Below are 14,837 nucleotides of genomic sequence, written 5' to 3' on the forward strand. Positions count from 1 at the left end.
CTGGTAAGTAGTTTGGAGGGACTCTAAGTCCTAGTTTGAAAATGGGGATTAGCAAGTAAATTGAGGGTTTAGGTATTTGTGTTCATGGTGATTTTAAGAAAGGGGTTACAAACTGGTTTTGGGGAAGGTGATTTTCGCTCTCAGACCTATTTTCCTTATCAGCTGTGTGCTGAACAAATGCCTTGGAATTGCATAGGAATCCCTTTTGGTGGAGCTGGCTCATGCTCCTTAGTCGCAGCCAGTGCCTTCCTTGTTGCCTCATACTTTGCAGTTGCTGCAATTTCATTACCTGCTTGGTCAAGGAGGCAGTGCTGCAGGCCACACTCAGAAGCTACTAGGCTAAGTAATAACTGCACAGAAGCAAGAGCCCTTTGCCCTAGCACTGGCACCTTCATCATTCTTTTCTCCCCTCTTGCTAAAGGGAGAAATTTGCTTTACTGGGTGGTTTTTGTTTGTTTGTTTGTTTTTCCTGCATCACCCTTTTTTTTGTTTGTTTTTCCTGCATCACTCCCAGCTTTCACTCTTTCTTGAGTTTGAGGTTTTTTTTTTCACATCATTTGGATCTCCCTAATTCAAACTTAGGAAAGACTTCTTACTAATAGCGGTAAGGCACATTCATGGGGAAGTCAGATGCCTGAGGATTTAGGGGTATTTAACTCTTTTCCCTTTTTCATGCTTTACAACTGTGATTAAGTCAGTGCAGACCACCCGCCACCATTTCTTACTGCTTAATTAAGAAACGTCTCAGAATTTTCTCCCTATTAGTTTCAGGCAGATTAGAAGGAAAAAATATTTTAACAGATGCTAAAGAGTCTTTCCAATGATTTGAAGATTAGGAGAGTGCCTTTTATAGGGCTCCCAAAGTGTTCCCTGGCTGCTTCTGCCAGAATTGAAAAAAATTTAGTGGCTGAGTACTTAATGAAAAGCCAAGATGCTCTGACAAAGAACTCCTGGGCAACTATTACTGTAGCTCCAAAGAGTTACTGCAAATTAAATTTTATTCTTGTCCTTTATGATCTATATCAGGCAGTAGGTGTAACAGCATGACTGAAATATTCTTGTCTTACACTTTTGTTAATAAAAGCACCCATTCATTAATATATGTGTACCAGCAGGAAATATGAAATGGTATGCTCCAGTGAAAAGCCAGATATTGTATTGTCAACTTCATAGGCAAAAGGCAGGGTAAATACAATTAGAGTTCGGGGACAGGGTAATTACCCTCTCCATCTGGTAACACATTCTTTATCTGAGCTCAACTGTCTTACGGGTTTTAAGTGCTTATGGGGCATCTTGCTAGGCAACCTAATAAAGGATTACTTTTTAAATGTTACCTTGAAAGCTTTTCAAGATTGCCTTTGTCTGATAACACAATATCACATCTGGCATGATTGCCATCACTGTAAAGCAAAATCTTTTAATAGTATTTATTAAGTACTTCCCAAAGATGCATAATCACCAACATGAGTTGATGTTAATAGAGAGTCATTAGTCAGCTCAGTCTTCAATATTTGTGGAAAAGCAGGCTCAGCAAGAAACGTATAATGAATGTAAAGCAAATACAAAACACAACGTCCCTGCAGTCTGACTCCTTTTCCCGACGGATGGGAACATCACATTTCACAGTCTAGCTGCTTGGTAATTTCTGAACACTGTCTCTAAAATATTTGGCATGAAATATCATGAGCTAAACAAGCACGAAGAACACAGCAGCTAAAGGGAGCCTTATGGGGAGAAATGGTATTTACTTTAATGACCATGGCTTAGGAAATTGCCATATTCCATACTGGGTTAATAAAGGCTTAGGGCAAAGTGGAGAGTGAATGGCAACCGTGCTGGCTGAGAGCGTGGAGGACATGTCAAGCTTCTTCTCATCGTCACCGGAACATCAGAACTCTCCATTCCCCTCTGCTCATTCCCTGAGCCTCACAACCCAGAGCAGGGCTGGGTAAGAAAACACATTGTGATGAGGGTAATTCAGCAGCTGGGAAGGTATTTTCTGACAGTTTTGCAGATAACGGAGTGCTGTACACAGGGTAATAAGGAGAGAGAGTATGATTATAAGCTGTAATTCAGTCAAGAGGTTAGATGATCTCATAAACAGTCAGTACAAAGCCATTGTGGTTTGTCTTAATATTATCAGGACCTTAAGATTGAACAAGAACTTTGCTACTCAGTATTTTGCCTTGTTTGTTCCTTTGGAGCATGGAGTGGGAGTGGGAACCAGGTCTCTATTTGATGAATTATTCTAACCCATGTATATTTATGTGCATATACATATGGCTTTATGTATATCCTCCCAGAACTATGCATTCTCCCCAGACCCCAGGGTACATACAGGAAACACAATTTAAAAAATCTTGACAGAGTAACAGCATGTATGAAAATGAGACGATCATTGACTGTTTTTCATGCACTTTGTTTGCAGTAGAGCCCACGCTAGATCATTATTTCCAAAAGGTAACCTCTCTCCTTCCTTTATGCTGCTGCAGAGCAGGGAATACTTGTCTCTATTCATTCTGAACAGTGTGCACCTCTTCAGGGAACCATGGTGTATTTTCAGCTTTGGCAACGTCAGCATTTTTAGATCTGCTAATTTCTAGCTGTGTGGGACCTTGAGGTAGTCATTTAACTTATCTGTACTTCAATTTCCTTACCTGTCTAATTAGGACAGCAATAGTACCTGCTATTTTTTTTTTAGAATGTTTTATTTTTAGAATAAGATGAATTAATACATGGCAAGGGCTTAGAATAGTTCCTAGGCATTCTTATTACTAGTGTTGCTTTTGTTATTACTTTTTGGTAGGTGCTGTTATTTTCTACTTGAGCAGAGAGAGTATGTTTTGATCAATTATATATTTTTCCAAACATATACCATAGTACAGGGCACAATAATAAATGAATTACATTTAGATCTTTGGCTAGATTTTAAAAATTTGGGGTAATATTTTAAATTCTAGTAGAAATCTTTGTTTCTACCCTGTAGACAATACAAGTGTACACATTTGTGCCCAACTGATCTTTAAAGAATACCTTTAGGAATAGGTAATCTTGCAAAAGCAAGCCTGGAGTATCCTTTGAAGGGCTGAGTGATTTAATCAAAGGATAAGTTCCTTTTTTCCAGTAGCTGTCAATCTAAGAGGTACCTTTTTATATGTCGGGTATCAGTAGGTGGCAGTTTTTATATCACACTTTGTTCTCTTTGGAATACATCCTCTCAGATGTTAAGTGGAACAGCACAAAGATCTCATAAATCCAATGTAGGAATCAATTGGAAAGTATTGCATGTAGTTTATTAGGAGTAATAATTGAATTAGTAAAATATGTGAATGACTTTCTGTAAGTTGGAGTGGATTCATTATGAGTTTTATAGTAATTGCACACCCATCACTTCCTTGCATTCTAGTATGCTCATTTGAGTGGGAGAGAAAGGGGAGGGGTTACATTTAGCGCGATTAAATGTAAAGAAATTATTGGTACTACTTGATGTAAATATCATATGTCCTGTGGTATGGATGGCCATCCCAGAAACAGGGCTCAAGAAATTGATCCTAGATGTGAGTCAAAACCAAAAGAAAATGTTAGCAGAGCCTTTTCAACTTATCAACAACTTAGAACAATTTAGCTGAAGCTGTTGTGGGACTGCTAAGATTGGCAGGTAAGGAAAACAAGCCTCAAATTACAACCCTCTAGCAGTAGCAAATGGAACCAAAATACAACTTCTGGGGTGGCACCCATTTTCGGTGGTTTTTTTCACTGACATATCCAGCAAAATTGCTGAATAGCAGAAGGGGTCAACCACCTGGGATCAAGTTTCAAGTGTGGCTTACTTTGAGATGAAAGCATGCTGGCGTTTAGAGCTGGGCACTTGTGAACTGGGGTTATCTAGCGTACTTGGCAATGTCTAAGTTGTTTTTGGATTCCTGATTCTGATTCCAGACGTTTTTCAATATAACCAGTAGGCAGGGAGATTTAAATAGGAAAGTCACTGGTGAATAACATTACCAGTTACTTTCTTCAGCTGGGTGGGAGTTTTGAAAAATTATTAGGTGTCATATACATTAGAGTGTAAATTGATCATGTGAATAGCCATTATTTATACCTAGAGTGACCATATAATTTATCATTCAAGTCAAGGACACTGTGGAGAGTGAAAGGGGTGCTGTTAATAATAATACTGGGACAGCAGACATAATGGGGACTGTCTGAGACAATTTGGGACATATGGACTTTTTATTTACATATGGTGAGTGAAGAGTATTCGTTCAACACACCAGAGTTCCTATGTGATTTCTTTTTAAGTTTTTCATTAAGTACCATTATTACATATTATCTGTAGAGAACCTTCCCTTTCTATGACAGGAGACTTTTACAGTAGAGGTTCAGAAATGGTCAAATGAATATATAGGAAACTTATCACATGTGTCAGTAGTACTGGATTTTGGTTTTTCCCTCTTGTTACATTTTGCTTCCCCCCGTGCCATTCCACGGCACTCCCTCCTTGTTCATGAGGTCCAAACAGGGGAAAGATCAAAGGCTTGCCCCAGAGGAAGGAAGATTTCAGATGTGGGAGAAATCTCTGTTCTTCTTCCCTAGAGAAATCCCTTTTGCTTGCCGATTTCTCCTGGCTCGTGCTCTCTGTCCAATAATGCATTACTCAATGTAAAGCTTTTCCTTTTCCATTAAGAAAACCCCTTAAGTTCAAACACAAGCCCAATCACAGAACCTAGGTTTACCTTCAGCTGTCTAAAAATAGCCTTCATGCACTAATTCATATGCAATAGTTCAAATAAACAAAAACCAATACAATCATTCCTGTGTCACTAACAAGATTTTCATAAAACTGAGTGAAATTTCTTGGGCTTAATATAATTTTGGGACTTCTAGTTTCTTTCACACATGGAAACTCAGTATATAATAGCTCACAATATATGATTCAGAAGTGGAGATGAATTAGAAGACTGTTGGGGTATCATTCTACCAGGCTCAGCTTGAGAACTGGGGCCTGGGTCCCTGCAGCTGAACTACTGGGCTGGTTCCATAACCTAGTAAGAGGTTGGTAGGAACAAGAATGATTTACATTCAAGTCCTTACAGTTTGGGTGGGCTGGGAGTAAGGGAGAGAAGAAGAAAGGGAGAGAATAAACAAAAACAAGATGAGAAGATTTTGGCTCCATGGTGTAGCTTCTCTGATCTGTACCATAGGGACAGTAGCTCCTGCCTATTTCATGGAGATGTAGTGAAGATTATGAAAGAAAAAGAATTTGAAAGTTCCCTTCAGCATGAAATGCTTTATGCAAATATAAGGCATGTTTTATCAATAAACAGAAATAAACAGAGCTTTGTAACCTTTCCCTAATGTGATCGTCACCTTTGTGAAATGTCTAGCGCAGGGGTCCTCAACCCACTGGCCACAGACTGGTACTAGTCCGTGGCCTGTTAGGAACTGGGCCACACGGCAGGAGGTGAGTGGCAGGGGAGTGAGCATCACCACCTGAGCTCTGCCTTCTGTCAGATCAGCCGTGGCATTAGATTCTCACAGGAGCACAAACCCTGTTGTGAACTGCACAAGTGAGGGATTTAGGTTGCACACACCTTGCGAGAATCTAATGCCTGATGCTCTGTCACTGTCTCCCATCACCCCCAGATGGGACTGTCTCGTTGCAGGAAAACAAACTCAGGGCTCCCAGATTCCACATTATGGTGAGTTGTATAATTATTTCATTATATATTACAATGTAATAACAGTAGAAAGAAAGTGCACAATAAATGTAATGCACTTGAATCTTCCTGAAACCATTACCTCTCTGATCTTGGTTCATGGAAAGATTGTCTTCCATGAAACTGGTCCCTGGTGTCAAAAAGGCTGGGGACTCCTCATCTAGAGAACACCCCTGACTCTCTCAGGTAAGGACGGCAATGGCCCATGCCTTTCAAGCAAGCATGAGTTGGAGACCCACAGTGTAAGTAGCTTTAACTCCCGGAATATGAAAGGCACAGGTGGTCCCTATGCTGCAGTCTTTATTCTAACTAAGAAAGCCCTCACTAGGACTTTGATTGGGCTGGGTATTCAACGTCACGATACTTTATAAGATGTTTTAACAGTCAGTTTAGTCTACAAAGCAGCCAAACTAGTTATCTGAGTTGGGTAATTGTTGAGCTGTTTTGATTTATATTTTAGGTCCACTCGACCATCAGAATAGTTAAATTACAGACAGCTAGTATATGGGAGTGTCACTGGAAGTTGGGCTAAGCCCTGTGAATCTGATACCTAATTTGCTTCATGTGACTGTGATTTCTAAGCCGAGTTGACAAACCAGGGGAAGTGGGCCTGATGCGTGTTTCTGTCTTAGGGATCATGCTTTGCTTCAAGGTGGCTGTAAGTTCAAACTACATAAGAACCCAGAATCCCCAGTCATTTAATTTATTTACTTAAGATTTTAATTTTGAAAAAAGTGTAAGACACAAAGCAACTCCATCTCAGAATTAAAATTTCACATATATCCTTTATGCTAATGGAAACTTGTTGCCAGTTTGCACACTTGTTGTCCATACTCAGAGCACGCTTGGATAATTGAATTGAATTTGTAACAGCAAAAGCAAACTTATTCATATATATTAATACCTTCATTTTTCTGTCCAGTTCTTACAGATCCGGGTTCATATCATGACCTTCTTCGTGTGATTGGGTGAGTTACTAATTTCACTGTGTCTCATTTTATTCAGTGTAAAATGGGCATTATTATATTTATATCATAGAGATGCTATAAAGATGAAATAAGGCTGGGCATGGTGGCTCATGTCTGTAATCCCAGCACTTTGGAAGGCTGAGGCAGCGTGGATCACGAGGTCAGGAATTCGAGAACAGCCTGGCCAACGTGGTGAAACTCCGTCTCTATTAAAAATACAAAACATTAGCCGGACGTGGTGGCGGGCGCCTGTAGTCCCAGCTACTCGGGAGGCTGAGGCAGGAGAATGCTTGAACCCTGGAGGCGGAGCTTGCAGTGAGCCCAGACGGCGCCACCGCACTCCAGCCTGGGCGACTGAGCGAGACTCTGTCCCCCCTCCACCCCGAGACTCCCCCAGTCCCCCCGAAAAATGTTAGTGCGACCAGCTGGGCTGGTGTGTCCCACTGGGGCTCTGGCTTCACCAGGGGATAAGACCTTAGCTTTGGCCATTAGGCTTAACATGGCTGCCCCAACTTTAGCGTCTTGCTCTTGCACCCAGGACCAGGTTTGGCACGGGATAATTTCTCATTATCTCTTTTGCAAAAAGTGGATAATTCCCAAAGGCAGCTCTTCAACCATCTCACTGCTCAGCACCTCACTGCAGTCACGTTCGCTGAAGTACCGGTCATTCCCGAACTGAGATCTCTGCATTTGTACTTTCTCTGCCTGGAAATTTCTATCCCCGGGTCTGCTCATGGTGTCTCTTTCCCTGTCATTCATCATAGCTCCATCACCCCAGGCTCTCCTGGACCACTAGCCTAAAGGAGAGTATCCTTCCTGGTCGCTATCCCATTTCCTGTTTCATTCCTTCATGGCGTCTTTCACTTTCTCAATCTTCGTGTTCATTTATTGGCTTACATGTTGTCTGTCTCTTCCTCACTAAAGGGAGGGGGCGGAAATTTTAGTGTCTTGCTCTTGCACCCAGAACCGTGTTTGGCATGGGATGATTTCTCATTATATATCTTTTGAAAAAGTGAATAATTGCTGAGGTCAGTATTTTTTTTTTAATTAAAAAAATCCACAGATGCTTGTTCTTATTGAAGGGAAGGTGGCTTTATTCAAGGTAAATATTCTTCTGCTTTCTTGAATCCAGTTTGCAATCCTTCTTTCTCCTTCTCTCCAAACTTGAGCATTCACAGGGTAAAAGTCCCATTTTCCCAATTTCTTGTTTTGCTTTATGCTTCAAGGTGTACATGAGCCTGTGCTCCTTAAGCAGGTTATAAAGGCAGGCATCTAATTCCTCCTGGCTTTGCTGCATGCCCTATTTATGACCCAGCAAAATATGTTTGGCCACATGTTTACACCAGCAAATAAATGTGTCTATGGAATAGAAATGTGTCTGCACTATATCAGTTGTCAATGTCTATTTAAACAGACTTAAATTTGTGGCTGCATCTTTCTAGCTCTCAAGATACAGAAACATTGCCACTATGTTACAAGTTAGATTTTTAAAATCAATGTAATTTTGTTACCACATTTGTGCATATACTTTAACTATATCCCTGTCCGCTTATCCAAAGAGCAAATTAATATAAATATTGTTGTTACCTGATAAAAGTGTCTGGTTTCATTTATTTTTCTAAAACCACTTGGATGTTTTTCCTTCCCAAGAAACTGGTTTCTGTTACTTTCTTTTTTTTTTTTTTTTTTTGAGACGGAGTCTCGCTCTGTCGCCCAGGCTGGAGTGCTGTGGCCGGATCTCAGCTCACTGCAAGCCCCGCCTCCCAGGTTCACGCCATTCTCCTGCCTCAGCCTCCCGAGTGGCTGGGACTACAGGTGCCCGCCACCTCACCCAGCTAGTTTTTTGTATTTTTTAGTAGAGACGGGGTTTCACCGTGTTCGCCAGGATGATCTCGATCTGTTACTTTCAAATAAAATTTGTTATATTTTGATTTTGTAGATGAAATTATCCTCACATTCCTTAATTGTTTTATAATAGTCACTTTTCTCAATACAAACCAAAATAATAATAATGTGAGCTAAATCACAGTATTTCTTACAGTTACATGCTGTATTCTTGGTACCTTTATTTGTATGGGTTCCTTTATTTATAAGATCATTCTTGAAATAAATTATTTATCTGTAATAGTTATGGTTAACTGCATTAAGGAATGAATAATTTTCAACTGGTTTTTCACAGCCAGTGATATATCCCCTAGAGCAAGGTTTGTACATAATAAGAGTTCAATAAATATTTGTGAAATAAATCTCTAGCAGGTTATACAATATTTAGCATGCCTGAGAGGATGGGAACATTTCAGAAGTATAAAAATCAATGCAATTGGCTAAATTAGGAAATTATTAGTCTTTTCACATTTGATCTTATTTTTTGACCTCATTTATAAAGTATTGGCATCAGTTTTCAAGTCACTAAATTTCTCCTCTGAGAAGAAATCAGTACAAAAGAATAGAGCTACAGTATTTTCCATACACATTGGGGAAGCTCTAAATGTTCTGAAATTCAAATAGTTCCTGATTTCAGATGCTGAGTGTATTTAGGTGAGTGGCACTGTTTTACTATATGGGGTTTGTTGTCGTTTTTAAATATTGAACCTTCTAAAAATGTCTCAAACCCAAAAAGTTCCATGGCTCTGAAATTTATGACAATAATTAAGAAAATGCAGAAAGGGCACTGGTAGATTTTTAAAAACTATTTTAATACAAGATTAATAGCAATTTTCTATCCAAATCAGAAATGAAAAATCGTAACCCAAATAATATTCATTTGACAGTCACATAAAATTTTAGGTTTGATTGGTGCACACATTTATCCTGCATATATATTATGTATATGCAGAGAGACCTCACTATTATGCCATTGTTAGGGGTCTTTTCGTGGAAGTACCTCTGTACAAGGCAATGTCAAAGGTTCCGTAACCACTCAACTTTGAATGAAGTTCAAAATGTCCCCATGCTAAGCTGAGTCCGTGCCGTAGCAAACCATGATGTAGCAAGTCTCCAGAATGCGTACAAATCAATACTTCGTTTGTGTAAGTTGGTCTAAAACTAAACACTGACTAATGTCTCCAACAAGGAGGAACACATTGCAAATTTATAAGTTACGATTTCCTTTACTCTTCTGTTAGCAAAGCTAAATTGTGTTTTTAAATAAAAATCAGGTCTGTTAGTAAGTAAATGGAAATGTGTCTAAATTTCTGCAAGTTTTAGGTAAAACTTGCAATTGCTAACGCTTCTACGTTTAATCAAATCACTTGATAATTAGCTTTGCAAAAAGAAGTAATAAAAGAATCACATCTCAGGAATATGTGAAGTTTTTTTCCTCCTTAGGGACTTTAGTTGGTGTTCAGTCTGTAGCCAAAACATGTGTGTAATGGCAAAAGAATTAGAGAAGGCTAATGTCTGCAGCAGGGAATATAAATTAAAAATCAGGGTTCTGCCTGTAATAATATTTTCAATGTGTTTGCTTTAAAGAATGTTACTTTTATAATTATTACTACTTACCAATGAATAATAGTGTTTTTCAGTGTAGACAAAATAGTATTTTCTATCCCTTACATTTAAAGCAGGTGATACAAGTTACTTAATGCTATCTATCTAGGTAAGTCATTGTAAGGGAGTCAGATTTCTAGTGCTAACGTTCTACGATGGGTATAATCAAAGCACCAACTTGGCCTTCGTGAAAGTGACAGAAGGTTGTCATGGTTGTCCTTCAATACAGAACCATAAGCAGAGCTCTTATTGGTAAATTTGTAATTCATTCTTCTCTGCTAAAGACTTTAGCCTCTGTTTAGCTATTGTTGTGACACATACAAAGTATAATATATACCAATTACAGACGTGTATTTCTGTTAGAAAAATACATATTATAACTAAAGAACATGTAAATAGAGGCACTTCAATAAGCTAAGGGTTTGCAGTTATGAGCATCACCCACCAATTTCTAGTGTCGGATTTCAGTGAGCTCATTCCTCTCTATTCATAACAAAAGTTATGATATGATTATAGAATTTAGGGAACACCAGAGCAAATGAGGGGCAGGTCATAAAAAATAATGAAGCCTCATTGCATCCCCTATCAATATGCTGAAATGAGAAAAATTAACTTGAGGGTTGAATTCCAAAATACTTACTGAAATAGGGTAACCAGGTTAAACGAAATCCTTTAGGACCAAAACATTTCTCGTGTTAAATTAGTCTGAAAATCATAAGACATAGTAGTATGATGATAAAAACTAGGAAGTACAACTTGAATGACATTTTGACCACATCCATGCAGGGTGCTAACACTGTGACATCACTAACTGATATCGTTTCAGCTCTCTGCCTGGCTCATTAGGCGTCACTATATCTCATCAATATGAATCATATTGATAATGAAGGTGCTGAAACAAATGAAGCAGGCGTTGATATATTATCTGTGTGTTTAGTGCGTATAGAACATGGGTTCACATTCATTAATATGTGTATTTATACACATGCACAAAACCTTTTGGGGATGAAAGCACAGGAAAAACAAGGCATCCTGATCTTGTTCATAAAAGAGAATGCAGAAATATTTTAAAAAGGAAAGACTTGGAGTTTAAAGCCATAAAGACAAGTTATTATTCAAATAGTCTCGAAAATCAAGGTTGATTTAGTTTGTATTGCACCTTAATTATTGGAGAAAGACAATACTGACTTCTGAACACAGAATGAAATGAGCAACATAAATGACTGGTCCTCCATAGAGAAGTCTTACGTGGAATTCGTGGTAGGAAGCCAAAATGTGGGCAGTGAAGTGGATGGTTTTCTAGAAGTATATAATGGTGAACTAGATTGTTAATTTCATAAAGTTTTAAATGAAAGAATGCCACAAAGTCTCTCATCATCCTACATTTTATATTTCATTAGGCATAAAGTAGCAATAGATGCTTGTAAATACTTTCTGTCTTGCAAAAGTGCTCAAATATACTTAATACTATTGTGCCACGTGTTCTACTTAAATGTGATGACTAAATCAATAACTAATTTTAATTTTGATGAGAACAGAGATTGAAAAATACCATTTACGTGTCAATACTGTCGATGAGTTAATTAAAATGTGACTGGCATACTATGGTGTCTTGAAACATTTCCCTACTCCAGATGCATCATAAAAACCAAGAAACATATGGATAGTCAACTGTATTCATAAAGCCCCAGTTTGGTTTCTTTTGCTTCTCTCCGTCAGGGGGAGCATAGGGCCTGGCTTTGGCATACTTGGTGAACAGGTTAGGCTGTGGCTCTAAATTGGCCTATTGAGTTAGATCATGTATCCAAGTGCCAGGCAGGAGTCCTAGGCCGAAGGTGTTTTACATGAAAGCAATGGTTTTTCATGAATAACATTCTTTACACACACAGTTTCCATCACCAGTAAAGCCCTGCACACCCATGGCTCATCCCATGAGTTTGGTGTAGTCTGGAGCACCCAGGTTGGCACACACTCATGCAGAAGGGTGTGCCCTGGCAAACTTTTAATAAATGGACAGTTAGATACGTAAAAAGTTCTCTTTCTTGATTCTTGGTGCTCACAGATCACTGAGGAATCCCTTCTTTGAGCAGCACAAAACAAGAAGAGCTGGTTGACAAAACATTTTCTTACAAAGGTGTGTCAACCCTGAGCTTGGAATTAAGAAGTTAAAATCTGTGATTTATAGATATATAGATATAAAAATAGATGATCATACTAAGACTAAAAAAGTGAAAGAAATCTCCATGTCAATACTATATATATATATATATATATTTTTGTCTTGACTTTTTTTTCTGTTGTGAGTTATTCTGTAAGAGAATGCCCTTGTGATGCAGAACCCAACTGACACAAAGTAAATAGTTAAAAATGAAAACTCAGGAATGGATCTAATTGTATGTCGATTCATTAAAAAAGCTATTGTTTTGGGAGGGTAATGAGCACAGGGGCAGAAACGTCTAGTTAATGTCAAACCTGTGGCAAAAGCAGAGATTGTATCATTAAAGATTATTTTCAATTGAGACTCTTGAGGAAGGTGAATTGATGGGGGCATCTACTAGTAATTGAAGATGAAGGGGAAAATCTGTGCCAATTGGATACAGTGGACAGACATTAAGGGAATTAAGAAAAAATGGTGCCATTACTAAATTGAAATTGGGCAGGGTGAGAGAGAGGTGCTGAGTTGTAGTAATTTTTGTTCTCATTTTAAGGACGGGATTCCAAATTTAGTATCAGTACCTCCAGGTTAATTTGGTGTTGTTTGGTTAGAGTGCAAGATGATACCTCCAAGACAACAGTGCATTTTCACTACATTTAGAGCAAACTTTAAGCTTTTTCCCCATAAGCATTGTGTAAACCCGGATTTGTCACAAAAAAGCTTACACTGGGAGTTGGCTGTCAATGCTGAACTTACAGCGTTAAAGTTCATTTATTTTTCTTTGTTTGCTTTTTTTTGTTGAAAATGCAGCTGTCTTGGGGTTTGGCCTGATTTTACAAGGAAAATTATTTTCTTTCTTCCTTTTTTATAGTAAAGACAAAAAAAACCCTCACAACGTGAGATTCCTTTACTTCTGCAGCATAAAAGCAAATGAAGGTAAGAAAATCTCCTGGTATGAAAGATTTGAGTAAGAATTCTCTCTAGAATAAACAAGGTCCCCACAGATAGCTGAAGGAAAGAGGAAGCAGTTCGGTCTGGCACCCGATACTCTTTGGGAAAACAAAAAGGGAGGCAGATTGCAGTACTGCTCTCTTCTCATAGAAAATGGTAAGTTTTTGTGGCATGGTCCATTGTCCAAGAGTATAAGAAAAGAAGTGAGTTGGCCATTCAAATAGCTAAAATGCAGTTTCATCTGACCAAAAACCCAGGATTATCTGCTCAGTCTCTGCAGTGCCAGGACAATGCCGGTGAGACACCAGGACAGCAGGGAGTGGCCACGCTGGGCTGCAGAAGAGTCCACCTCTCTCCGGTCAGGATCCACTGGGGGGGCCTCTGTGGTGACAAACTCAAACTCCGTGGGACACACATCATCCATGCACCCACTGCCACTCCCCGAGCCGCTGGATTCATCACCTAGTGTGGAAAGATTGAAACAGAAAGTTAGATCACTGGTATGGTTAGGCTTTGTGGCCCCACCCAAATCTCATCTTGAACTGTAATCTCCATAATCCCCACGTGTCGGGGAGAGGTCAGGTGGAGATAATTCAACCAGGGGGGTGGTTCCCCCGTCCTGTTCTCGTGATAGTCATTGAGTTCTCACGAGATCTGACAGTTTTATAAGGGGCTCCTCCCCCATGGCTTGGCACTTCTCTTTCCTGCCAACTTGTGAAGAAAGTGCCTTGCTTTCCCTTCGCCTTCCACCATGATTCTAATTTTCCTGAGGCCTCCTCAGCTACGCTGAACTGTGAGTCAATTAACCGCTTTCCTTTATCAACTACCCAGTCTCGGGCAGTTCTTTACAGCAGTATGAAAATGGACTAATACAACCAGCAATCAGGAAAGAGTGGAAACAAAGAGCTCAGCAGATATGGGGCATGGTGGTGGGAGGCCGAATCTTCCCATCCATGGTTCCCCACCCTACCAACAGGATTGTTTTTCATAGGCAGGGGAGTGACGAGTGGGTGGACTGTACAGAAGTAGGTGTTTGAAGAATAGTGTCAATTGATACCCGAGTTATGCAACCCAAGGAATATGTGAACCCCAGACTCAAGGGGAGGCCACACCTACCATGTTGGCCTTAGAAAGACATTACTTCTGGCCAGTACTTAAGTTTAAGAAATTCTATTCTTTGCTCTTTTTATATGCAGAGCCTTTGCTCTAGGAAGATACCATGCTTTTTAATGGATTTTAAAAGAAAAATATAGACGAGGAAAACAAGTTCTACACATAGGAAATGAGAGGATCAGCAGCAATAGTAGTGAGAAGTCTTTATAAATATAACTTTTGGCCACCTTTTCCCCACCTGTGTCCTCCTGTGAGCAAGGATGGACTCTGTCCCAGCCAGCTTCTCCCCTTAAATCAGGAGTTGACGAACTATGACCTGCTGCTTGCTTTTGTATGGTCTTTATAGATATCCATAAAGTCTATTATCTGTCTATCTATCTATCTATCATCTATCTATCTATCTATCTATCTATCTATCTATCTATCTATCTATCTATCTAT

The 14,837-nt window shown here is 39.3% G+C and overlaps 1 protein-coding gene across 1 annotated transcript in view; it reads right to left on the bottom strand.

Annotated features, from left to right (window-relative positions):
- Positions 1 to 9,363: 9,363 nt before the first annotated feature.
- The window catches only part of LOC111546589 (glypican-6), a 584,762-nt gene continuing 579,288 nt past the window's right edge, over positions 9,364 to 14,837 (bottom strand). The window contains exon 8 of the mRNA XM_026446573.1: positions 9,364 to 13,745. Within this exon, the coding sequence (XP_026302358.1) occupies positions 13,543 to 13,745 (203 nt within the window). The 3' untranslated portion in view covers positions 9,364 to 13,542. The remainder of the gene's footprint in view (positions 13,746 to 14,837) is intronic.

This window comes from Piliocolobus tephrosceles, chromosome X (genome assembly GCF_002776525.5).
Source record: "Piliocolobus tephrosceles isolate RC106 chromosome X, ASM277652v3, whole genome shotgun sequence".
Classification (NCBI taxonomy): Eukaryota; Metazoa; Chordata; class Mammalia; order Primates; family Cercopithecidae; genus Piliocolobus; species Piliocolobus tephrosceles.